Source organism: Mustelus asterias, unplaced genomic scaffold (assembly GCF_964213995.1).
Source record: "Mustelus asterias unplaced genomic scaffold, sMusAst1.hap1.1 HAP1_SCAFFOLD_96, whole genome shotgun sequence".
Lineage (NCBI taxonomy): Eukaryota > Metazoa > Chordata > Chondrichthyes > Carcharhiniformes > Triakidae > Mustelus > Mustelus asterias.
The window spans coordinates 315649-341691 of NW_027590144.1; the positions used below are offsets into that span (position 1 = coordinate 315649).

The window sequence follows — 26043 nt, forward strand, 5'->3', positions numbered from 1 at the left end:
CCCACACAGAGAGCAGCTGAACGGTCGCTCCTCAGTGTGAATGCGTTGGTGGGACATCAGTGCCCAAGAACTTTTGAAACCACTTCCACAGTCAGAACATTTAAAAGGTCTCTCCTGGGTGTGGGTGACTTTGTGTTTCAGCAGGCTGGATGACTGAGTGAATCCCTTCCCACACACAGAGCAGGTGAATGGCCTCTCCCCGGTGTGAACTCGCTGGTGTTCCCGCAGGCTGTCTGACCATTTAAACTTCTTTGAGCAGTGAGAGCAGCTGAACAGTCTCTCCTCAGTGTGAATGCGCTGGTGGGCCTTCAGATTCTCAGCACGTTTGAAGCCACTCCCACAGTCAGGGCATTTAAAGGGTTTCTCATTGCTGTGAGTGAGATTGTGTTTCATCAGGCTGTGTGACCGAGTGAATCCCTTCCCACACACAGAGCAGGTGAATGGCTTCTCCCCAGTGTGAGCTCGCTGTGTAGCTGCAGTGCGGATAACTGAGTGAATCCCTTTCCACACTGAGCGCAGGTGAACGGTCTGTCCTCAGTGTGAATGCGCTGGTGGACCATCAGTTCTCTAGACCTTTTGAAGTCGCTCCCACAGTCAGAGCATTTAAAGGGTCTGTCCCGGGTGTGAGTGACTTTGTGTCTTAGCAGGTAGGATGAAGCAGTGAATCCCATCCCACACTCAGAGCAGGTAAACGGTCTCTCCCTGGAGTGAACTCGCTGGTGTACTCACAGGTTGGATGATGTTTTAAATCTCTTTGTGCAGTGAGAGCAGCTGAATGGTCTCTCCTCAGTGTGAATGCGCTGGTGGGACACCAGTTTTCCAGAGCTTTTGAATTCACTCCCACAGTCAGAGCATTTAAAGGGTCTCTCAGGGTGTGAGTGACTTTGTGCCTCAGCAGGTGGGATGAATGAATGAATCCCTTCCCCACACAGAGCAGGTGAATGGCTTCTCCCCAGTGTGACTGCGTCGATGAATTTCCAGCTCAGATGGGAACATGAATCCCTTTCCACAATCCCCACATTTCCATGGTTTCTCCATGGTGTGGGTCTCCTTGTATCTTTCCTCATGTATTGATACAACACGGGTACAATCTCTCCCCGCTGTAAATGCTGAAATGTTTTTTTCAGGCTGTGTAACCGGATAAAGTTGGTTCCACACTCAGTGCACTGGAACACTCTCACTCGGGTATGTTTATGTGTGTCGATGCTTTTCCAGCCACACTGATGTTTAAAATCTTCTGCGCAGACAGAACAGAGAAACATTTCTCCTTCTAGATTCAAAGGCTGATGGTATTCAGGTCCGGATGAATTGAGTGACTCTGTCAGATATTGATGTGAAGTTTGATTTAAGATTTCTGTCTGTAAACCCTCATCTTCTGATATCCTGTAAAAGAAGTTTACAAAATTCACCACTGTCAGTGCAGGACAGAAATTCAGAACAGACAATTCTAGTTTCTATGGAACATTCTTTCCTCCCTCATTCCCCAAAAGCTGTGAATCTCCATCCCACACACTCTCCCTCCATTCTCACTCTGCTGTATCTAATATTCACCCTCCCAATTCTCCTGAAGGTCCTGATTGAAGCTGATTGACAGATCCATGCTCACGGCTTCCTGTCCTAGATTGAGCGAAAAACCGCACCGACCTCCTCAGAAGACAAACACGGGACACGGTGGACAGAGTACCCTTCGTCGTTCAGTACTTCCCCGGAGCGGAGAAGCTACGGCATCTCCTCCGGAGCCTTCAAATGTCATTGATGAAGACGAACATCTCGCCAAGGCCATCCCCACACCCCCACTTCTTGCCTTCAAACAACCGCACAACCTCAAACAGACCATTGTCCGCTGCAAACTACCCAGCCTTCAGGAGAACAGTGACCACGACACCACATAACCCTGCCACAGCAACCTCTGCAAGACGTGCCGGATCATCGACACAGATGCCATCATCTCACGTGAGAACACCATCCACCAGGTACACGGTACATACTCTTGCAACTCGGCCAACGTTGTTTACCTGATACGCTGCAGGAAAGGATGTCTCGAGGCATGGTACATTGGGGAAACTATGCAGACGCTCTGACAACGGATGAATGAACACCGCTCGACAATCACCAGGCAAGACTGTTCTCTTCCTGTTGGGGAGCACTTCAGCGGTCACGGGCATTCGGCCTCTGATATTCGGGTAAGTGTTCTCCAAGGCAGCCTTCACGACACACGACGGCGCAGAGTCGCTGAGCAGAAACTGATAGCCAAGTTCCGCACACACGAGGACGGCCTCAACCAGGATATTGGGTTCATGTCACACTATCTGTTAACCCCCACAGTTGCCTGGACCTGCCGAGTTTCACTGGCTGTCTTGTCTGGAGACAATACACATCTTTTTAGCCTGTCTTGATGCTCTCTCCACTCACATTGTTTTGTTTCTTAAAGACTTGATTCGCTGTAAGTATTCGCATTCCAACCATTATTCATGTAAATTGAGTCTGTGTCTTTATAAACTCTGTTTGTGAACAGAATTCCCACTCACCTGAAGAAGGGGCTTGGAGCTCCGAAAGCTTGTGTGGCTTTTGCTATCAAATAAACCTGTTGGACTTTAACCTGGTGGTGTTAAACTTCTAACTGTCCTGTCCTGGACACAGAGAGCTGGAAATCTCCATGCAGGCTGCCAGACAGATATATGTCTATCTGACTGGACTAACAATGTGTGGAATGTACAGACTGGGGGAACAATGGGTGGGGGCGGGGCTCCCGGGTCCGCGCGCCTGAACCTGGAGACGTCGCCGCGGAGCAGAGCGATTGCTATTGGCTGATTCAGGCAGGGCTCCATTGTGCCGTCACAATGACTCAGGGGGGCGTTCCCAGCCCATAGTGTCCCATTGGCAGCAATGTCACTGGTTCCAGAAACAAAACACTGCGGATTGGACACCAGCTCAGCGCGGCTGGCGGTCAAAGCCCCGCCCACCCCCACGTGGGCTCGGGTTCGTCCACATGCGGCAGATTGACCAATGACAACGCGTGGAGGACCGGATGGGCATTGGTCCTCCAGCCAATCAGAGTCCGGGTCTTGTGTCAATTCCTGCACGGAGCTTCCTCCATTGTTGCCCAGCAAAGCTGCTACTGTTCTCTCTCTGAGTGAAGATTGAGCTTCAGACAGACTAAAATTTCTTCTATCATCAACATCTGTGAGTTAAACGCTTTCTTCCCCCCGCCCCTTTCCATTTCTTTTCTCATTCTGGGGAAAAATTGGGGCCTTGGAGCAACTGAAGGGAAAAGAAGTGAATCCAGGGAGGCTGCAGACTCTGGAAAGGTTGGCCCAGGTTTCTCTCTCTCTTAAAGACATTGACATCCTTTGCTCCCTCAGCTTGACACATTTATTTGTCTGGTTAAAAGGATGGTCTGTTTCCTAATGTTGACAATTAAAGGGCTGTTTTCCCCAGGTGATGTCTGACTTTTAAGGGAAGAGTAAATTAATATTGTACACATTAATCATAGAATCCCTACAGTGCAGAAGGAGGCCATTCGGCCCATCAAGTCTGCACTGACTACAATCCCAGGCTCTCTTCCCGGAACCCCTCAGATCACCCTGATAATCCCCCTGACACGAGAGTCAATTTAGCACGGCCAATCAACCTAACCCACACATCTTTGGACTGTGGGAGGAAACCGGAGCACCCGGAGGAAACTCACGCAGACACGGGGAGAATGTGCAAACTCCACACAGACAGTGAACCGAGGCCGGAATTGAACCCAAGTCCCTGGCACTGTGATGCAGCAATGCTGTATCTAATATTGTAAGAAGTCTCACAACACCAGGTTAAAGTCCAACAGGTTTATTTGGTAGCAAATATCATAAGCTTTCGGAGCACAGCTCCTTCGTCAGATGGAGTGGATATGTGTTCTCAAACAGTGCAAACAGACACAAAAATCAAGTTACAGAATACTGATTAGAATGCAAATCTCTACAGCCAGCCAGGTCTTAAATGTACAGACAATGTGGGTGGAGGGAGCATTCAACACAGGTTAAAGAGATGTGTATTGTCTCCAGACAGAACAGCTAGTGAGATTCTGCAAGTCCAGGAGGCAAGCTGTGGGGGTTTCACAGATGTGATAAATAATGAGGAGCAAAGCCTCAGATTACAACAAGATGCAGATGGGCTGGTTAGATGAACAGAGCAATGGCAAATTCAATTTAACCCTGGAAAGTATGAGGTAATTCATTTTGGGAGAACTAACAAGACAAGGGAACATACAATGAATGGTTGGTCCCCAGGAAGTACAGAGGACCGGAAGAATCTTGGGGTGCATTTCCATCAGACCCTGAAGACAGCAGGATAGATTAATGAAATGGTTAAGAAGGGATTTGGGATACTTCCCTTTGTTAGCCGAGGCAGAGAATATAAGAGAAGGAGGTTATGATGGAGTTATGCACAATGCACACAGCTAGAGTACTGCGTGCAAATCTGGTCACCACACAAGAACAAGGACATGATTGGGTCCTGGCGACTTGTCCACCCTGAGCCACTGAATGGGAAAGAAGTGAATCCACTCTGTACATTCCACACATTGTTAGTCCAGTCATATAGACATAGATCTGTCTGGCAGCCTGCATGGCGATTTCCAGCTCTCTGTGTCTGGGACAGGAAGCAGTTCGCATAAATCTGTCAATCAGTCTGAATCAGAATGTTCAGGAGAATTAGGGGGGGGGGGGGGAGGTGAGTATTAGATACAGCAGTGTGAGAATGGAGGGAGAGTGTGTGGGATGGAGATTTATAGCTTTTGGGGAATGAGTGAGGAAAGAATGTTCCATAGAAACTAGAATTGTCTGTTCTGAATTTCTATCCTGTACTTACAATAATTACTTTTGTAAATTCCTTTTACAGGATATCAGAAGGTGAGGATTTACAGACAAATACCCAGAACAAACATCACACCAACATCTAACAGAGTCACTCAATTTATCGGGACCTGAATATTATCGACCTTTGATTCGAGAAGGAGAAATGTTTCACTGTTCCTTCTGCTTCAAAAGATTTTAAAGATCAGTGTGACTGGAAAAGCACCGAGACACACACACACCCCCAAGTGAGAGTGTTCCAGAACACTGAGTGTGGAAAGAGCTTTAACCAGTTACACAACCTGAAAATACATCGCAGCATTCACAGCGTACCTGTGGTCTGTGTGAGATTTAACTGATTGTTTAACCTGGAGAGTCACAAGGACACCCGCACCATGGAGAAACCGTGGAAATGTGGGGACTGTGGGAAGGGATTCAAAGCTCCATCTGATCTGGAAACTCATCGACGCAGTCACACTGGGGAGAGACCGTTCACCTGCTATGTGTGTGGGAAGGGATTCAGTCACTCATCCAGTCTGCAGAGACACCAGCGAGTTCACACCGGGGAGAGACCGTTCACCTGCTCTGTGTGTGAGAAGGAATTCACTCACTCATCCGACCTGCAGACACACCACCGAGTTCACACTGGGGAGAAACCGTTCACCTGCTCGCAATGTGGGGAGGGATTCACTCGGTTATCCAATCTGCGGACACACCAGCGAGTTCACACTGGGGAGAGACCGTTCATCTGCTCTCAATGTGGGGAGGGATTCACTCAGTTATCCCACTTGCAGACACACCAGCGAGTTCACACTGGGGAGAGGCCATACAGCTGCCCTCAGTGTGGGAAGGGATTCAGTCATTCATCCACCCTGCGGACACACGAGCGACTTCACACTGGGGAGAGACCGTTCACCTGCTCTCAGTGTGGGAAAAGATTCGCTCAGTTATCCACCCAGCTGGCACACCAGCGCATTCACACTGGGGAGAGGCCCTTTACCTGCTCTCAGTGTGGGAAGGGATTCAGAGTTTCATCCCACCTGCTGAGACACCAGCGAGTTCACATTGGAGAGAGGCCGTTCACCTCTCAGTGTGGGAAGGGATTCAGAGCTTCATTTGCCCTGCTGAGACACCAACACGTTCATGAATGATATTCGGGGTTGAATTTTGCTGTTGTTGTCTCTGCTCTCAATTACATCCAGGACTGCATTTTGTTCATTCTCACAGTTAGTCAATGGGGAGGGTCAGAGGGTTTCTTTCTGCTGGACTGGCCGGTCTCACGACTTTGCCTGCAGTGGGCTGATGCTCTCTGAGTCTTGTTGCGAATACCTGGTTTTAAATTTCACAAGGGTAACAGAGTTCAAAGAATCAAAGAAACCCGACGGTGCAGAAGGAGGCCATTCGGCCCATTGACTCTGCACCGACCACAATCCCACCCAGGCCCTATCCCCATAACCCCATGCATTTAGCTTAGCTGGCCCCCCTGATACTAAGAGGCAATTTAGCATGGCCAATCCACCTAACCTGCACATCTTTGGACTGTGGGAGGAAACCGGAGCACCCGGAGGAAACCCATGCAGACACGATGGGAATGTGCAAACTCCACAAAGAAGTGACCCAAGCCAGGAATCGAACCCAGGCTGGAAGTTGAGAGATATTTAGTCAGCATTTCTGTTTGAAAGCCCCCAAATGCTCATCCAATTTCCTTTGTAATTGTTTATTGTCTCCACTTCCTCCACCCTCGTAGGCAGCGAGTTCCAGGTCATTACCATTCGCTGCATCAAAATATTCTTCCTCACATCCCCCTCCTGCATCTCTGAGCCAAAATCTGCGTCCCCCTCATCCTTGTCCCATCAGCGAATGGGAACAGCTTTTCTTTGTCCACCTTATCTAAACCTGTCAGAATCTCGTCCACCTCTATCAAATCTCCCCTCAACCTCCTTTGCTCCAAGAGGAACAATCCCAGCCTGACATCGACAATAAAGAACAAACTAACAGAATATGTTAATACCTGAAATTACCTCAATGTTTAATTTCTGTTTTAAAGATATTGTGAAGATATTGTCCTGGACAATAAAGGAATTGGAATAACTCACCTTGGGTGTGGTTGAATGGAATATATCAATCTGGAATCCACCTACAGTCTAGTGAAAGTCTGGAATGTGTAGCTGGAAATCCCTCCCTAACAGCACTGTGGGTGTACTTACACCTCAGGCATTATAACAGTTCAAGAAGGCAGTGTTGGCGCTGATCGTGGCCGAAGCAGCTACATACAGCCACATATTCTGTTATAATTGAAGGACAGCAGATTGAATGTGAGGCATTATGGGACTGGACTATCTTGACCACATTCCTGTGACTGCTCAGTTTCTGCAATCACGGACCATTAAAGCTGCTTAGCAGGGCCCCGACAGAGGACCTGGTGAGAATATTTACTCAGAATGAGTTAGAGTTAAACTTATTCCAGGACTGGCTGGTTTCAGCTGGTGAGATACCTGAATCTGTAAAAAGGGGGTCTGACCAATCAACAAACGATGATAGGTAGTTGGTTCTCAGGCATTATTTAAATTATTTTATCATAAATTTGTGACCCGGTAGTTGGTGAAGTGACGGTATACTCCAAGTAGCACTGGAGTGAAAAGCAGACCTCTGAGCGTACATTCTAATGGTTATAATCGTATCCAAGCATGGATAGGATTATAACCAGAGCTCGAGTGGGGACTGGACAGGTCTCTTACCTGCTATTTGGAAACTAAGAACAAGAAACTTATCGATACAATGAGAAGAGAAAAGAGCCAACGTTTTGAGTCTGGATTACACTTCAGAAGAGCTCTTATGAAGGGTGATCCAGACTCGAAACATTGGCTCTATTCTCTTTCCACAGATACTGTCAGACCTGCTGAGACTTTCCAGCAATTTCTGTTTTGTTTCAGATTCCAGCATCCGCAGTATTTCACTTTTATGATGAAATGATTAGTTCTGATTGGAATCCCCACGACCCTCCCGCTAAACAGAGGGAGTGGTGGCAAAGGGAGAAAAAGGATAAGGATGATAAAGTCTGGGTTCTGATTCTCGAGCCCATGTAGAATAAACAAAATGAGTGAACCAGTTTATAAAGAACAGAAGTTACCCATCCCCAACAAAAACTGATCAAATTAAAATAATTAGGTTGAGGAATATAACAATAAAAATGACGTTTAAAAAAGTTTGTTTTGTTGTTACTGAACTGTATTGTTGTCATTTTGTTGTTATCACACTGTATTCACCTCAATGTTTGTGGAATCTGTGTAGCGAGCAGGAATTGTTTAAACTAAGAATTTCTTCTTTGATTTTGATCAGCGAGAGGACATTATATTCTGTGAAATCTGCCTCAAGAATAAGGCTGATTGTTCAGTCTGAGTGTGAAAGAAAGATACAGGAGGCGATCTTACCGGCTCGACTCGGCGCTCGATTAGACCGGTGAGCCAGGAAGATAGCGTGCGAGACTAAAGGATTGCTCTCTTCCCGGCCTGTGTTTTGCCGGCTTCATTCCCAGAAAGGGAGTGAAGGCTATTTGCACAGAGTTGCCTACATTACAATGTGATTGGTGGGTTCAGCATGGCTGCTTCCCCCACTCGCTGGCAAGACGTCACATCGCCGAGAACCACTACTGGTCTTCACCAGCGGGGACCAGGTGCTTGGGCCACACTGGGGGTGTGGGATCGGAGGCCATTGAAGCCACCATGGTGGTCAGGGGCAGTGCCCATTGGGCAATGCCACATTCAGTACCCTCCTGGCACCCTGGCAGTGCCCAGTTGAGCACCATAAGTGTACCATGGGCAGTGCCAAGGGGATGGGTGGGGCTTAGTGGAGGGGTATTTATAATGACTGGGGGCTTATGCAAGGAGGGTGGACGCCAAGCGGCGAGCTTTGCATGGGGGAGGGTGATCGGGTGGTTGAGGTGAATCTCTGCCAAGGGGAGTGGATGTGCACGGGGGGGCATTCAGGAATTGGCCACGGAGGGGGCATCATGGTGATTGAATGAGAAGTGACCTTAATTGAGTTACAATTAATGAATCAGTCGTTATAGGAAAAGACTGAGTTTTTATTTGCTGTTAAAATGTAAAATCTTAATTGCTGTGTATGTAACGAATGTGCAATGAAGATACATTTTTAAAGTTTATTTATTTGTGTCACAAGTAGGCTCACATTAACACTGCAATGAAGTTACTGTGAAAATCCCCTAGTCACCACACTCCGGCGCCTGTTCGAGTTACATGGAGGGAGAATTTAGCACGGCCAATGCACCCTAACCAGCACATCTTTCAGACTGGGGAAGGAAACAGGAGCAGCTGGAGGAAACCCAGGCAGACACGGGGAGAACATGCCGACACCACATGGACAGTGACCCAAGCCGAGAATCGAAACCAGATCCCTGGCGCTGTGAGGCAGCAATGCCAACCACTGTGCCACCGTGCCGCAGCTGGCGTAGTGTACTGGCGAGAGAGATCTTCAAGCTCTGATTAGCCTCAACATTTGAAACTGTGTGAATAAGGGGATTGTATAGAATCAGATAAAGGGATAGTATGAACCAGTTCTCTTGTATTCCTGTCTAAGATAATGAGAGAAAGTGGTGTCAGTAATTGAGGATCCAATTCAATTAATCTGGTGACCAAATTGACCAATTGTCATGTTACAACAGGCCCAACTCTGACGTGTGGTAACGGTCACTTTGGGGATAAAAGTAGAGGTTCTGAAGGTTTTCCTTGTGAACCAAATTCTGAAGTCTCCCAAGGCTGAGTTCCAAGGAAATTACTGTCAAAGAAGGAGCCAGACTCCCAAGGCAGAATTCCACAAGAATTCCTGTCAAAGAAGGAGCCAGAGAGGGTTACTCTTCTACGGACTGATCACCCGCATGAAGTTGTAAAAGTCAATGTCTTAAAGTTTATTTATTAGTCACAAGTAGGCTTACATTCACGCTGCAATGAAGTTACTGTGAAATTCCCCTAGTTGCCACACTCTGGCGCCTGTTCAGGTACACTGAATGAGAATTTAGCATGGCCAATCCACCTAACCTGCACATCATTGGGCTGTGGGAGGAAATCGGAGGACCTGGAGAAAACCCATGCAGACATGGGGAGAATGTGTAGACTCCACACAGACAGTGACCCAAGCCAGGAATTGAACCCGGGTCCCTGGCGCTGAGAGGCAGCACTAACCACTGTGCCACCGTGGTCAGTTGTTCAGTAAACCTTTTTCATTCAATAAATTTGGGCGGCACGGTAACACAGTGGTTAGCACTGCTGCTTCACAGCTCCAGGGTCCCAGGTTCGATTCCCGGCTCGGGTCACTGTCTGTGTGGGGTTTGCGCATTCTCCTCATGTCTGCGTGGGTTTCCTCCGGGTGCTCCGGTTTCCTCCCACAGTCCAAAGATGTGCGGGTTAGGTTGATTGGCCAGGTTAAAAATTGCCCCTTAGAGTCCTGGGATGCGTAGGTTAGAGGGATAAGCAGGTAAATATGTGGGGGTAGGGCCTGGGTGGGATTGTGGTCAGTGCAGACTCGATGGGCCGAATGGCCTCCTTCTGCACTGTAGGGTTTCTATGATTCTATGAAATTTCTTAAATTTACTATCCAGAGAATTCTGCCTTTACCACAAAGAGGGAACAGGCTACAGATGATTTAAAGAGAAACCATTTGTGTCCAGAACATTGTGAACATCCTTTTACTCTGGTTGTCTTTGATCCTCAAGTCATTTTCTGTTTGTTTTAACCATGTTCTGTTTCATTAATAAACTTTTATCAGTAAAAATATTTGATTTTTCTGGACTTTTCCTGCTGAGATTGATGCACTTTAGGGAAAGTGGGTGAGAGGGGTTGGCAGGCTCTTTAACAGAAAGTGAGTCCCTCTAAGGTAATTGGCAAAGGAGCCAGAGGGGGAGATGGGATTTTATTTTATTTTTTGACACAGCGAGTTGTTCTGATCTGCCTGAAAGCAGATTCAATAGAATCTTTCCAAAGGGTAAAGACTTGAAAGGGAAGAATTTGCAGGGCTGTGGGGAAAGAACAGAGCAGTTGATGAATCAGAGAGTCCTTTCAAAGAGATAGCAGGGGCACGATGGGCTGAAGGGTAACCTCCTGCAGCCTGTCAATCTCAGCCTCCTGCTTTTGTGCAGGTTAAAAGGGGCAGATTTCAGTGCAGCCTCTTCTCTGTATCTGTATTTAAAGAGACAGGTTTCTCTTTAGCTCTGAGTGACAGATATAACAATTGGTTGGAGGCCCATTTCCCACTCAGTCCTCCAGCACCTTCCTGTCTCTCTATTAGTGCGACGCCCAGGGCAGTTTCCCAACTGGGGCACAGGCCCCGTTATTCTCGGCTAAATTCAGCCCTCAGCTCCGTCGCCTGGCTGTCATTGACACGAGCAATAGAGAGACAGGAAGGTACCCTAGGCTCAAATGGGAAGTCGAAACGTGTGGCTTTAAATGAACTGTTAGGATCTCTGATGATCAACAATTAAAAAAAGAATTCTAAAGCCAGTGAGTAAATTAAAGAATCACATGACAAAACTTCAAGTTTTCTGATGTTTACTCCAACAAACTGGAGGCAACAATGATTAAACACTTTTTTATCGGGAACATAGCCCTGAAACTGTACAATTAAACTTTGCCCTTTTACTCTTAACACCATTAAATATCCACTCAATGAATATATTTTACTTTGCCTTGGAATGTTGACACTCTTTCTCCAAAAACAGTCCAAAGTGATTCTTTACTCCTCAAGGGTTTATTTCCATTGTTTTCCTTTTCCAGTTTGGCAACCTTTAATCCCAGAACTGTCCTTCACAGTGATGGTTCTCCTGGACATTTTCCCACTAACACAAGCAAGGCGAATCTTCCAGCCTTGTTTCACAATCCTCAGGAATTTGTGACCAACATTCAACATCGGAGCAGAAGTCGGCCATTTGGCCCTTTGAGTCGGCTCCACCATTTATTTAGATCATGGCTGATCTGTCTGTGTTGCGTTCTCGTGCTATACCCGATACTTTTGATGCCCTTATCCAACAAGAATTAGTATAAAGGCAAAATTCTGCTGTTGTTGGAATCTGAAACAAAAACAGAAAATGCTGGACAATCTCAGCAAGTCTGACAGCATCTGGAGAGAGAGAATAGAGACAACATTTTGAGACAGGATTACTCTTTGTCAGAGATGAAGACAAGAAAAATCGGACAAAATTTATCCTGTGAGGGTCAAGAATTGGGAAGCAATCTATTAAACCTCCTCTGAACCACTTTCAATGCATTTGTATCATTTCTTAAATAGCAGACAAAGCTGCACCGAGTATTCAAGATGCAGTCTCAGTAACACCCTGTATAACTGAAGCAGAACATCTTTACTTCCATGTTCAATTTCTCTCGTAATAGAACAAAGAAAATTACAGCACAGGAACAGGCCCTTCGGCCCTCCAAGCCTGCACCAACCATGCTGCCCGACTTAACTAAAAACCCCTACCCTTCCGGAGACCATATCACTCTATTCCCATCCTATTCATGTCCTTGTCAAGACGCCCCTTAAAAGTCACTACCGTATCCGCTTCCACTACCTCCCCCGACAACGAGTTCCAGGCACCCACTACTCTCTCTGTAAAAAATCTGCTTTGTACATCTCCTTTAAACCTTGCACCTTAAACCTATGCCCCCAAGTAATTGACTCTTCCACCCTGGGAAAAAGCTTCTGACTATCTGCTCTGTCCATGCCCTCATAATCTTGTAGACTTCTATCAGGTCTCCCCTCAACCTCCGTCGCTCCAGTGAGAACAAACCAAGTTGCTCCAACCTCTCCTCATAGCTAATGCCCTCCATACCAGGCAACATCCTGGTAAATCCTTTCTGTACCCTCTCCAAAGCCTCCATAGCCTTCTGGTGGTATGGCGACCAGAATTGAACACTATATTCCAAGTGCGGCCTAACTAAGGTTCTATAAAGCTGCAACATGACTTGCCAATTTTTAAACTCAATACCCCGGCCGATGAAGGCAAGCATGCCGTCTGCCTTCTTGACTACCTTCTCCACCTGCATTGCCACTTTCAGTGAACTGTGTACCTGTAAACCCAGATCCCTCTGCCTATCAATACTCTTAAGGGTTCTGCCATTTACTGTATATTTCCTATCTGTATTAGACCTTCCAAAATGCATTACCTCACATTTGTCCGGAATAATAAAGGATAACATTCCATTTGTCAGAACTTTGATTTATTTCAACTAAGATTTATGGGGGTTCTCTTGTTTACAATAACCTCCCTAATAGTAAATCACACCAGGTTCCAGTGACTTAATCATATGGCAAGAAAGAACACTTTAAATCGCGAATTCAAAAGTTTATTAATCATTAAAAATGTAACAAGTCAGAAAGATAAAAAAACAGATTGTCGATTAACAGTTAATAGAGAAAGCTTAACTTTTAACAATTTAACAGACTTCTCTCCATCCCTCTCAGACCAGGACATGAAGTGACCGCTCCAAAAACATGGATAACTTGTAAAACCAACAGCTCTCAACACCTCTCTGTAAACATCTCTCCCTCCACCTCTCTCTACCAAATTGCCTTCTCAAGACCACTTTTTTATACTTTAAAATGTCAAAAGCCCATCTCAGCCAATTCCCATAAATCTTCAATTATAAACTAAAATAGACACGAGTTTTCGGGTGATTTAAAAACAAATGAACTGTCTGCTGAAAGGGTTAACTTTTCTACAGAACCTAAAGGGGTGGGGAGTGAGCAGCAAAAACTTGGCACACAATTACATCACTTTACACAAGTTAAAAACAAAACAAACGATTTTAAACTTCATCGATGAATTTTTTTGTTATATTCCTCAACCTATTTAATTTGATCAGTTTTTGTTAGGGATGGGTAACTTCTGTTCTTTATAAACTGATTCACGCATTTTGTTAATTCTACATGGGCTCGGAGAATCAGAACCCAGACTTTATCATCCTTATCCTTATTCTCCTTCTGCCACCGCTCCCTCTGTTTTGCGGGAGGGTTGTGGGATTCCAATCAGACCGAATCATTTTATCATAAAAGTAAAATACTGCCGATGCTGGAATCTGAAACAAAAACAGAAAATGCTGGAAAATCTCAGCAGGTCTGACAGCATCTGTGGAGAGAGAATAGAGCCAATGTTTCCAGTCTGGATGTCCCTTTATAAGAGCTCTTATGAAGTGTCATCCAGACTCGAAAGGTTGGCTCTATTCTCTAATCATTTTAATCGATAAGTTTCTTGTTCTTAGTTTCCAAATGGCAGGTAAGAGACCTGTCCGATCCCCACTTGAGCTCTGATTTTTCACTGGCCATGCTTGGGTAAGATTATAACCATGAGAATCTACTCTCAGGTTTTTACTTTTCAGTCCAGTGCTACTTGGAGTATACCGTCACTTCACCGACTATCAGGTCACAAGTCCTTCACAGTCCTTTATGATAAAATAATGTAAACATGCCTGAAAATGCTTAACTTCTTAGTCAGCGACCTACCCCCGTTTGTTGATTAGTCAGATCCCTTTTTTACAGATTCCAGGTTTCTCAGCTGCTGAACACCAGCCGGTCCTGCAATAATCTCATAGAATCTCTACAGTGCAGAAGGAGGCCATTCGGCCCATCAAGTCTGCACCAACCACAATCCCACCGACTCTATCCCCATATTATCCAGTATTAAGAGATCCGTAGATAGGTTCATGGACGAAAAGAAATTGGTTTAGGTTGGAGGGTCACAGTTTTTTTTTTAACTGGTCGGTGCAACATCGTGGGCCGAAGGGCCTGTTCTGCGCTGTAATGTTCTATGTTCTATGTTCTATAACCCCATGCATTTACCCGAGCTAGTCCCCCTGACACTAAAGGGCAATTTCGCATGGCCAATCCACCTAACCCACACACCTTTGGACTGTGGGAGGAAACCGGAGCACCCGGAGGAAACCTACACAGACACAGGGAGAATGTGCAAACTCCACACAGACAGTGACCCAAGCTGGGAATCGAACCCGGGTCCCTTGCGCTGTGAACCAGCAGTGCTAACCACTGTACCACCGTGCCACCCCAGTTTAATTCTAACTCATTCTGAGTAAATATTCTCACCAAGGTAAGTACACCCATAGGGAGGGATTTCCAGCTGCACATTCCAGACTTTCACTAACTGCAGGTGGATATCAGATTGAGATATTCCATTCAACCACTCCCAAGGTGAGTTATTCCTATTCATTTATTGTCCAGATCAATATATTAACAATATCTTTAAAACAGAAATTAAACATTCCCATTTGATTTCAGGTACTAACATATTCTGTTAGTTTGTTCTTTATTGTCGATGTCAGGCTGGGGTTGTTCCCCTTGGAGCAAAGGAGGTTGAGGGGAGATTTGATAGAGGTGGACAAGATTCTGACAGGTTTAGATAAGGTGGACAAAGAAAAGCTGTTCGCATTAGCTGACGGGACAAGGACGAGGGGGGTCACAGATTTATGGTTTTGGGTCAGAGATGCAGGGGGGGGATGTGAGGAAGAATATTTTGATGCAGCGAATGGTAATGACCTGGAACTCGCTGCCTACGAGGGTGGAGGAAGTGGAGACAATAAACAATTACACAGGAAATTGGATGGGCATTTGAGGGAGTTTCAAACAAAAATAGTGACTCCTAACTTCCTAACACCCTGTCACTCTGTGATCCTTGTGAAATTTGAAACCATGTATTCGCAACAAGACTCAAAGAGCATCAGCCCACTGGAGGCAAAGTTGTGAGACCGCCAGTCCAGCAGAAAGAAACCCTCCGACCCTCCCCATTGACCAACTGTGAGAATGAACTAAATGCAGTCCTGGATGTAATTGAGAGCAGAAACAATAACAGCAGAATCCAACCCCTGGAATCACTCGTGAACTTGTTGGTGTCTCAGCAGCTGGGATGAAAGACTGAATCTCTTCTCACACACAGAGCAGGTGAATGGCCTCTCCCCAGTGTGAACTCGCTGGTGTCTCTGCAGGTTGGATAATCGAGTGAATCCCTTCTCACACTGAGAGCAGGTGAACGGTCTCTCCCCAGTGTGAACTCGCTGGTGTCTCAGCAGGTTGGATGAATCACAGAATCCCTTCCCACACTGAGAGCAGGTGAATGGCCTCTCCCCAGTGTGAACTCGCTGGTGTCTCAGCAGGCTGGATGAATCACAGAATCCCTTCCCACACTGAGAGCAGCTGAATGGCCTCTCCCCAGTATGAACGTGCTCATGTGCCCACAGGTCGGATGACCGAGTGAATCCCTTCCCACACTGAGAACACGTGAACAGTCTCTCCTCAGTGTGGACTTGCTGGTGTGACTGCAGGCTGGATGACTGAGTGAATCCCTCCCCACACTGAGAGCACATGAATGGTCTCTCCCCAGTGTGGTTGCGCCGATGAACTTCCAGCTCTGATGGGTATCTGTATCTCTTCCCACAGTCCCCACATTTCCATGGTTTCTCCATGATGCAGGTGTCCTTGCCTCTCTCTTGGGTGGACAATCAGTTGAAGCCTCGTCCACACACACAACACGAGTACAGTCTCTCCCCGCTGTGAATGGTGTGATATTTATTCAGGCTGTGTAACTGGTTAAAGCTCTTTAGTCAGTGCACTGGAACACTCTCACTCAAGTGTGGCAGAGTGTTGGTGCTTTTCCAGTCACACTGACCTTTGAAATCTTTTCAAATCAACAGACCGGACAATCATTTCTCCTTCTGGATTCAATGGCCGATGATATTGAGGTCCCAAGAAATATGACTCTGTCAGATCTGACGTGACGTTTGACATTTCGGCCTGTGATTCCTCTTTCAATATCCTGTAAAATGAGTTTACAAAAGTCATCAGTGTCAGTACAGGATAGAAATTCAGAACAGACAATTCTAGTTTCTATGGAACATTCTTTCCTATTTCAGTCCCAAAAAGCTGTAAATCTCCATCCCACACACTCTCCCTCCATTCTCACTCTGCTGTATCTAATATTCACCCTCCCAATTCTCCTGAAGGTGCTGATTGAGGCTGATTGACAGATCCATGTTCACTGCTTCCTGTCCTGGACACAGAGACCATAACAAATAGGAGCTGCAGTCGGCCATTTGGCCCATCGATTCTTTTAAACTATTCAATGAGATAATTCATTCATCTACCTCAGCATCATTCTCCCCACACTAAACCCATATCCCTTGATATCCTCAATATCTAGAAACCAATCAATCTCTCTCTTGAAAATAGTTGATGACTGAGGCTTCACTGTCCTCAGGGGTTGAGAATTCCAAAGCTTTACCACATCCTTGAGTGAAGAAATCCCCCCACGTATTACCTTTTGCTCCATCTTCTTGTCTGTTCCCCATAACTCTTGACACCCTTGTCAGTCAAAGATCTGTCTAACTGGAATATATTCAATGATCCTCAGCCTCCACTGGTCCCTGTAGAAGAGAAATCCAAAAGACTAACAACCCTCTGAGGGAAGAGACGTCTGGAAAGATATAACGTAGCTACAGTTCCATATTAGAAGATATTCAGATCCCAAGGAATATGACTCTGTCTAGATGTGACGGTTGAGATTTTTGCCTGTGATTCCTCGTTCAAAATCCTGTGAAATGAGTTTACAAAGGTAATCACAGTCAGTATAGGATAGAAATTCAGAGTAGACAATTCTAGTTTCTATGGAACATTCTTTCCTATTTCATTCCCAAAAAGTTGTAAATCTCCATCCATATCTATGGATTCTATTTAAAAATGAAAGTGGATGGGCAATTGAAGGAAATAAACTTTCAGGACAATGGGGATATAGAGTGGGAACGGGACTGGAATGTTATACAGAGAGTCAGCCTGGGCTCGAGTTACCGAATGAATTCCTTCTGTGCTGTAATGGCTTTATGACTGGAAATGTATAACATCGCTACAGCATTATATTAAAATGCAAGAAATAATAATAAAAGTATTTGAATACAGGAACATAAATAATATATTTAATCTGGGTACCTTATAACAACACTAGACATATCTCTGTCCTATATTAACGTAAATGTCAGCCATCTCCTGGGGCAAGCTGCCCTTTAATTGTGAACATTAGAAAAAAGACCATCCTTTTAGACAGACAAATAAATGTGTCAAGCTGAGGGAGCAAAGGATGTTTACCAGGCTGATTCAGGGAATGGCGGGACTGATGTATGAGGAGAGACTGACTCGGTTAGGATTGTTTTCGCTGGAGTTCAGATGAATGAGGGGGGATCTCATAGAGACTTATAAAATTCTAACAGGTCGAGACAGGATAGATGCAGGGAGGATGTTTCTGATGGTGGGGGAGTCCAGAACCAAGGGTCACAGTCTGAGGATTCAGGGTAGACCATTTAGGACAGAGGTGAGGAGACATTTCTTCACCCAAAGAGTGGTGAGTCTCTGAAATTCATGACCACAGGAAGTAATTGATGCCAAAACATTGAATGTATTCAAAAGCAGCTAGATATAGCACTTGGGGTGAATGGGATCAAAGGTTATGGGGAGAAAGCAGGATTAGACTATTGAGTTGCTTGATCATCCATGATCTTAATGAATGGCAGAGCAGGCTCGAAGGGCCAAATGGCTTCCTCCTGCTCCGATCTTCTATGTTTCTCTTAAATTTCTTTAAGAGAGAGACCTGGGCCAACCTTTCCTGAGTCTGCACTCTCCCTGGATTCACTTCCTTTTCCTTCAGTTGTTGCAATTCTCCAATTACCCCCAGAATGAGAAAAGAAAGTGTTTTACTCACAGATGTTGGCCTCTTTTAGGTTGAGACTGAAGGAAGTTTGAGTCTGTCTGAAGCTCAATCTTCACGCACACAAAGCCCGCGCTCTGATTGGCTGGAGGACCACGGTCTTTCCGGTCCTCCAAGTCTTCCCATTGGCCAGAGCTGGTGAGCGGAAGTGAATCAGAAGTGCGCATGTGCGGGTTTGGGGGGAATGCGCATGTGCGGGTGTGGGGCGGGGCCCGGGACAAAGCCGGCGCACTGACCATTGTCTGTCCGGGTCTTCCAGCCTTTCCAATTGGACAACAGCTCAGCGCGGCTGGAGGGCACAGGCCCGCCCATCCCCACGTGGGGCTCCGCCCCTCATTGTCTGTCTGCGGGGGATTGACCAATGGGAACTCTGGAGGACCGGAAGGCCTCTGATCCTCCAGCCAATCAGAGCTCCCACATTGTCTGAATGCGGAAGTTGCACAATGAGCTTGTTCAACTGCTCATTCCTGCCCAGCGAAGCTGCTGCTGCTCTTTCTCTGAATGAAGATTGAGCTTCAGACAGGCTCAAACTTCCTTCTGTCTTCAACATCTGTGAGTAAAACACTTTCTTTTCTCACCCTTTCCATTTTGTTTCTCATTCTGGGGGAAATTGTTGACTTGCAGCAACTGATCACGAGAAATAGAAACAGGAGCGGCCACCAGGCCCTTGAAGCCTGTCCCGCCATTCAATCCGATCATAGCTGACTGATGCCGGTTTCAACTCCTTTACTGTGCCATTTCCCCATAGCCCTGTATTCCCCGATCTATCAAATATGTATCCCCCTCCACTTTAAATACTTCTAACGATCCAGCCTCCACCACCCTTTGGGGCGGGGAATTCCAGAGCTTCATCATCCTCTATGAGAAGAAATTCCTGCACACCTCAGTTTTAAATGACTGACCCTTTATTTTGTTTGAGACTCTCCCACTCGTGACAATATCTCACCATCTACCCTGTCAAGCCCCCTCAGGATCTGAAATGTTTCAATAACTCCCTTGTCTTCAAAACGTCAAGGAACACAGACCTTGACAATTTACTCCCTCTTGATAGGACAACCCTCCTATCCCAGGAATTAGCCTGGTGAATTTCCTTTGGACTATGTCCAATATTACTATATCCTTACTTAGGTAAGGGGATCAAAACTGTATGCATTATCCCAGGTGAGGCATCACCAACACACTGTACAGTTGCAACAAAACCTCCCTGTTTTTAAACTCCAACCCCTTTGCAATAAAAGCCAAAATGCCATTTTCCTCCTTAACTCGTGTGGGACCTGCCTGCTAGCTTTTTGTGATTCTCTAAAGGTAAACTTGCAGGTTGAGTCCGTAATTAAGAAAGCAAATGTAATGTTGTCATTTATCTCAAGAGGCTTGGAATACAAAAGCAGGGATGTACTTCTGAGGCTTTATAAAGCACTGGTTAGGCCCCATTTGGAGTACTGTGAGCAATTTTGGGCCCCACACCTCAGGAAGGACATACTGGCACTGGAGCGGGTCCAGCGGAGATTCACACGGATGATCCCAGGAATGGTAGGCCTGACATACGATGAACGTCTGAGGATCGTGGGATTATATTCATTGGAGTTTAGGAGGTTGAGGGGAGATCTGATAGAAACTTACAAGATAATGAACGGCTTAGATAGGATGGACGTAGGGAAGTTGTTTCCATTAACAGGGGAGACTAGGACGCGGGGGCACAGCCTTAGAATAAAAGGGAGTCACTTTAGAACAGAGATGAGGAGAAATTTCTTCAGCCAGAGAGTGGTGGGTCTGTGGAATTCATTGCCACAGAGGGCTGTGGAGGCCGAGACGTTGAGCGTCTTCAAGACAGAAATTGATAAATTCTTGATTTCTCGAGGAATTAAGGGCTATGGGGAGAGAGCGGGTAAATGGAGTTGAAATCAACCATGATTGAATGGTGGAGTGGACTCGATGGGCCGAATGGCCTTACTTCCGCTCCTATGTCTTATGGTCTTATGGTCTTATGATTCATGCACAAGAACACCAAGATCCCTCTGTACTTCACTCACCGGCAGCCTCTCTCCATTTAGATAATCTCCCTGTTGATTCCTCCTACTGAAATACATGACCTCACACTTCCCCACTTTAAACTCCATTTGCCAGGTTTAGAAGACAGAGGGGTGACTTTATTGCATCTTCCCCAACTCTCGACTTATCTTTCCCGGCCCTATCCCTGTAGCCCTACATTTTTACCCCACTAATCCACCTAATCTACATCTATTGGGACACAAAGGGGCAATTTAGCATGGCCAATCAATCTAACCCGCACATCTTTGGACTGTGGGAAGAACCTGGAGAACTCAGAAATCCACACAGACATGGAGAGAATGTGCATACTCCACACAGACTGTCACCCAAGGCTGGGATTGAACGCAGGTCCCTGGCACTGAGGCAGCAGTGCTAACCACTGTGCTGCCATGGCGCCATATCTAAATAAACTACAGATTTCTCGCGATCTACCCTCCTTCTTATATCCTCAAACAATTCAAGCAAATTTGTCAAACATAATTTATCTTTCTGAGAACCATGTTGACGAGGTTTGATTATATTCAGCTTTCCTAAATGATTAGCTATTTGCTCTTTGATTATTGACTCCAGCGTCTTGCCAATAATAGATGTTAAATTAACTGGCCTCTAGTTCCCTGCCTTCTGCCTTTCTCCCTTTTTGACCAAGGGAGTCACATTGGCTGACTGCCAATCTTCTGATACTCTCCCGGAATCTAGCAAGTTACAAAAAATTTCAACAAAATTCTCCACTATCTCTTCAGCAACCTCCATTAAAAAGCTGGCACGCAGTTCATTGGGTCCTGGTGATTTGTCCGCCCTTAGTCACTGAAGGGAAAGGAAGTGAGTCCAGTCTATATAATCCATACATTTTTGGTCCAGTCATATAGACATACATCTGTCTGGCAGCCTGCATGGAGATTTCCAGCTCTCTGTGTCCAGGACAGGAAGCAGTGAGCATGGATCTGTCAATCAGCACCTTCAGGAGAATATGGAGGGTGAATATTAGATACAGCAGAGTGAGAATGGAGGGAGAGTGTGTGGGATGGAGATTCACAGCTTTTGGGGAATGAGAGAGAAAAGAATGTTCCTTAGAAACTTGATTTGTCTGTTCGGAATTTCTATCCTGTGCTGACACTGATGACTTTTGTAAATTCCTTTTACAGCATATCAGAAGGTGAGAATTTACAGACAGAAATCTCAAACCAAACGTCACATCAACATCTGACAGAATCACCCAATTCATCGGGACCTCAATATCACTGACCTTTGAATCTAGAAGGGGAAATGTTTCTCTGTTCTGTCAGCTTCTGAAGATTTTAAGTAACTGTGTGACTGGAAAAGCACCAAGACACACACACACACACCTGAGTAAGAGTGCTCCAGTGCACTGAGTGTGGAAAGAGCTTTAACCAGTTACACAGCCTGAAAATACATCGCAGCATCCACAGCGGGGAGAGACTGTACCCATGGTCTGTGTGAGATTTAACTGATTGTTTAAACTACAGAGTCACAAGGACCCGAACCATGGGGAAACTGTGGAAATGTGGGGACTGTGGGAAGGGATACATGTGCCCATCTCGGCTGGAAATTCATCGACGCAGTCACACTGGGGAGAGGCCCTTCAGCTGCTGTGTGTGTGGAAAGGGATTCACTCAGTCATCCGAACTGCGGACACACCAACTAGTTCACACTGGGGAGAGGCCATTCACCTGCTCTGTGTGTAGGAAGGGATTCACTCAGTCATCCAGCCTGCAGAAACACCAGCGAGTTCACACTGGGAAGAAGCCATTCACCTGCTGCGTGTGTGGGAAGAGATTCAGTCAGTTATCCAACCAGCAGAGACACCAGCGAGTTCACACTGGGGAGAGACCATTCACCTGCCCTGTGTGTGGGAAGGGATTCCGTCAGTTATCCACCCTGCGGACACACCAGCGAGTTCACACTGGGGAGAGACCATTCACCTGCACTGTGTGTGGGAAGGGATTCACTCAATTATCCACCCTGCAGAAACATCAGCGAGTTCATACCGGAGAGAGGCCGTTCACCTGCTCTCAGCGTGAGAAAGGATTCACCAAGTCTTCCAGCCTGCAGACACACCAGCGAGTTCACACTGGGGAGAGACCATTCACCTGCTCTCAGTGTGGGAAGGGATTTATTGCCTCATCCAGTCTGCAGACACACCAGCGAGTTCACACCGGACAGAGGCCATTCACCTGCCCGAAGTGTGAGAAGGGATTCACTAACTCATCCAGCCTGCGGACACACCAGCGAGTTCACACTGGGGAGAGGCCGTTCACCTGCTCTCAGTGTGGGAAGGGATTCAGAGTTTCATCCCAGCTGCTGAGACACCAGCAAATTCACGAGTGATTCCAGGGGTTGGATTCTGCTGTTGTTGTTTCTGCTCTCAGTTACATCCAGGACTGCATTTTGTTCATTCTCACAGTTGGTCAATGGGGAGGGTCAGAGGGTTTCTTTCTGCTGGACTGGCCGGTCTCACGATTTTGCCTCCAGTGGCTGGTGCTCGGTAGTTAAGAGATATTTAGTTAGTATTTCTGTTTGAAAGCCCCCAAATGCTCATCCAATTTCCTTTGTAATTGTTTATTGTCTCCACTTCCTCCACCCTCGTAGGCAGCAAGTTCCAGGTCATTACCATTCGCTGCATCAAAATATTCTTCCTCACATCGCCCCCCTCCCCGCCCCTCCACCCCCCATCCCACATATCTGAACCAAAATCTGCACCCCCTTCGTCCTTGTCCCATCAGCTAATGGGAACAGCTTTTCTTTGTCCACCTTATCTAAACCTGTCCGAATCTTGTCCACCTCTATCAAATCTCCCCTCAACCTCCTTTGCTCCAAGGGGAACAACCCCAGCCTGACCTTGACAATAAAGAACAAACTAACAGAATGTGTTAATACCTGAAATTAAATAGGAATGTTTAATTTCTGTTTTAAAGATATTGTGATTATACTTTCCTGGACAATAAAGGAATTGGAATAACTCACCTTGGGTGTGGTTGAATGGAATATATCAATCTGGTATCCACCTACAGTCCAGTGAAAGTCTGGAATGTGTAGCTGGAAATCCCTCCCTAACAGCACTGTGGGTGTACTTACACCTCAGGCATTGTAGCAGTTCAGGAAGGCAGTGTTGGGATTGACCACGGCCGAGGCAGCTACATACAGCCACATATTCTGTTATAATTGAAGGACTGCAGATTGAATGTGAGGCATTATGGGACTGGACTACCTTGACCACATTCCTGTGACTGCTCAGTTTCTGCAATCACGGACCATGAAAGCTGCTTAGCAGGGCCCTGACACAGGACCTGGTAAGAATATTTACTCAGAATGAGTGAGAATTAAACTTATTCCAGGACTGGCTGGTGTTCAGCGGCTGAGATACTTGAATCTGTAAAAAGGGGGTCTGACCAATCAACAAACGATGATAGGTAGTTGGTTCAAAGCGTTTTCAGGCATTATTTAAATTATTTTATCATATATTTGTGACCTGATAGTCGGTGAAGTGACGGCATACTCCAAGTAGCAATGGACTGAAAAGCGGACCTCTGAGAGTAGATTCTAATAGTTATAATCTTACCCAAGCATGGCCAGTGAAAAATCAGAGCTCAAGTGGGGACTGGACAGGTCTCTTACCTGCCATTTGGAAACTAAGAACAAGAAACATATTGATTAAAATGATAAGAGAATAGAGCCAATCTTTCGAGTCTGGATTACATTTCAGAAGAGCTCTTATGAAGGGTCATCCAGACTCGAAACATTGGCTCTATTCTCTCTCCACAGATGCTGTCAGACCTGCTGAGATTTTCCAGCATTTTCTGTTTTTGTTTCAGATTCCAGAATCTGCAGTATTTTACTTTTATGATAAAATGATTAGTTCTGATTGGAATCCCCACGACCCTCCCGCAAAACAGAGGGAGTGGTGGCAAAAGGAGATAAAGGATAAAAAGGAGATAAAGGGTTTAAAATCGGAGGTTTTTTTCATAACCGGAAGTAGGGCCAGGAGAGGCCAGGGGAAGTTTTTGGAGGGTTTAAAAGTGCACCAAAGTATACAGCGGGCAGCATCGTAGCGGGCAGCAGAGTGAGTGGGAAGTTGAGTGAGCTGTCAGGGCTTTGGCTCACAGGGCTTGGACGAGCAGGGGTGAGTTTTTGTTTCCTTACACTCTTATTAACTTTTCACGGTCTTACTTGACATAAAGTGTCCAGTATGAGTGTGAAACCAGTGTGCTGTTCCCAGTGTAGGATGTGGGAGGTCCTGGAGGCATCTGGCCTCCCGGACATCCACATCTGTGAGGGGTGTGTCGAGCTGCGGTTCCTGAGGGACCATGTTAGGGAGCTGGAACTGCAGCTCGAGGATCTTAGGCTGATGAGGGAGAATGAGGAGGTGATAGACAAGAGCTATCATCAGGTGGTCACACCAGGGCCACGGGAGGAGGCCAAGTGGGTGACGGCCAGGAAGGGTAAGGCTAGGGTGGTTGAGAGCACCCCGGTGGATTTGCCCCTGCACAACAAGTACTCCTGCTTGAGTACTGCTGGGGGGGACAGCCCGCCTGGGGGAAGCAGCAGTGGCCGTGTCTCCGCAGTGGAGTCCAGCCCTGTAACTCAGAGGGCTAAGGAAAAGAGGAGGAAGGCGGTATTAATCGGGGACTCGATGGTGAAGGGGACAGACAGGCGTTTCTGCGGAGGTAGGCGGGATTCTCGCATGGTGGTCTGCCTCCCTGGGGCCGGGATCCAGGATGTCGCTCGTCGCGTCCCGGAAATCCTGAGGTGGGAGGGAGAGGAGCCTGAGGTAGCGGTACATATTGGTACCGCTGATGTGGGTAGGAAGGGAGAAGGGGTCATGAAAAAGGAGTACAGGGAATTAGGGAGACAGCTGAGAAAGAGGAAAGCAAAGGTAGTAATCTCAGGATTACTGCCTGTGCCACGGGAAGGTGAGGGCAGGAATGGAGTGAGGTGGAGGATGAATGTGTGGCTGAGGGACTGGTGCAGGGGGCAGGGATTCAGGTTCCTGGACCATTGGGACCTCTTTAGGGGCAGGGGTGATCTGTATACAAAAAACGGGTGGAACTTGAATCACACGGGGACCAATATCCTGTCCGGTAGGTTGGCTAAGGCTACTGGGGAGAATTTAAACTAGATAGGTTGGGGGGAGGGGAGCTAGAAGAGTTGACCAGGATCAAGGAACTAATTGATGGGGGGGAGGATGCAGGGGTAAGGGGAATTACAAAATTAATGGTAGAGGAGAGGGTGCAAGTGAATGAAGGCGGTAATTTAGAAAAGGGAGTAGAGGGAGAGGGTGTTCGCGACTCATCAAAGCGGGTCCAGATAAAAGCTGGAATAAGGACACTTTGCCTGAATGCACGAAGCATTCGGAACAAGGTAAATGAGTTGATGGTG

At 46.4% G+C, this 26043-nt stretch overlaps 3 protein-coding genes across 3 annotated transcripts in view; 2 read left to right on the top strand and 1 right to left on the bottom strand.

The window, feature by feature from the left end:
• Positions 1–26043, top strand: part of LOC144484227 (uncharacterized) — a 145851-nt gene that overhangs the window by 30038 nt on the left and 89770 nt on the right. The window contains exon 6 of the mRNA XM_078202762.1: positions 5475–5781. Coding sequence (XP_078058888.1) covers positions 5475–5781 — 307 coding nt within the window. The remainder of the gene's footprint in view (positions 1–5474; positions 5782–26043) is intronic.
• Positions 15047–18665, bottom strand: LOC144484246 (uncharacterized). The gene is made up of 3 exons (XM_078202781.1): positions 18595–18665; positions 17164–17436; positions 15047–16662 (listed from the first exon to the last, which is right to left on the bottom strand). Exon 3 carries the CDS (start codon positions 16310–16312, stop codon positions 15722–15724), a length of 591 nt encoding a protein of 196 aa, XP_078058907.1. The 5' UTR covers positions 16313–16662; positions 17164–17436; positions 18595–18665; the 3' UTR covers positions 15047–15721.
• LOC144484239 (uncharacterized) lies at positions 19039–23630 on the top strand. Its single transcript, XM_078202772.1, has 2 exons — positions 19039–19152; positions 21792–23630. The coding sequence occupies exon 2, from the start codon at positions 22153–22155 to the stop codon at positions 22993–22995; it is 843 nt and encodes a 280-aa protein (XP_078058898.1). The 5' UTR covers positions 19039–19152; positions 21792–22152; the 3' UTR covers positions 22996–23630.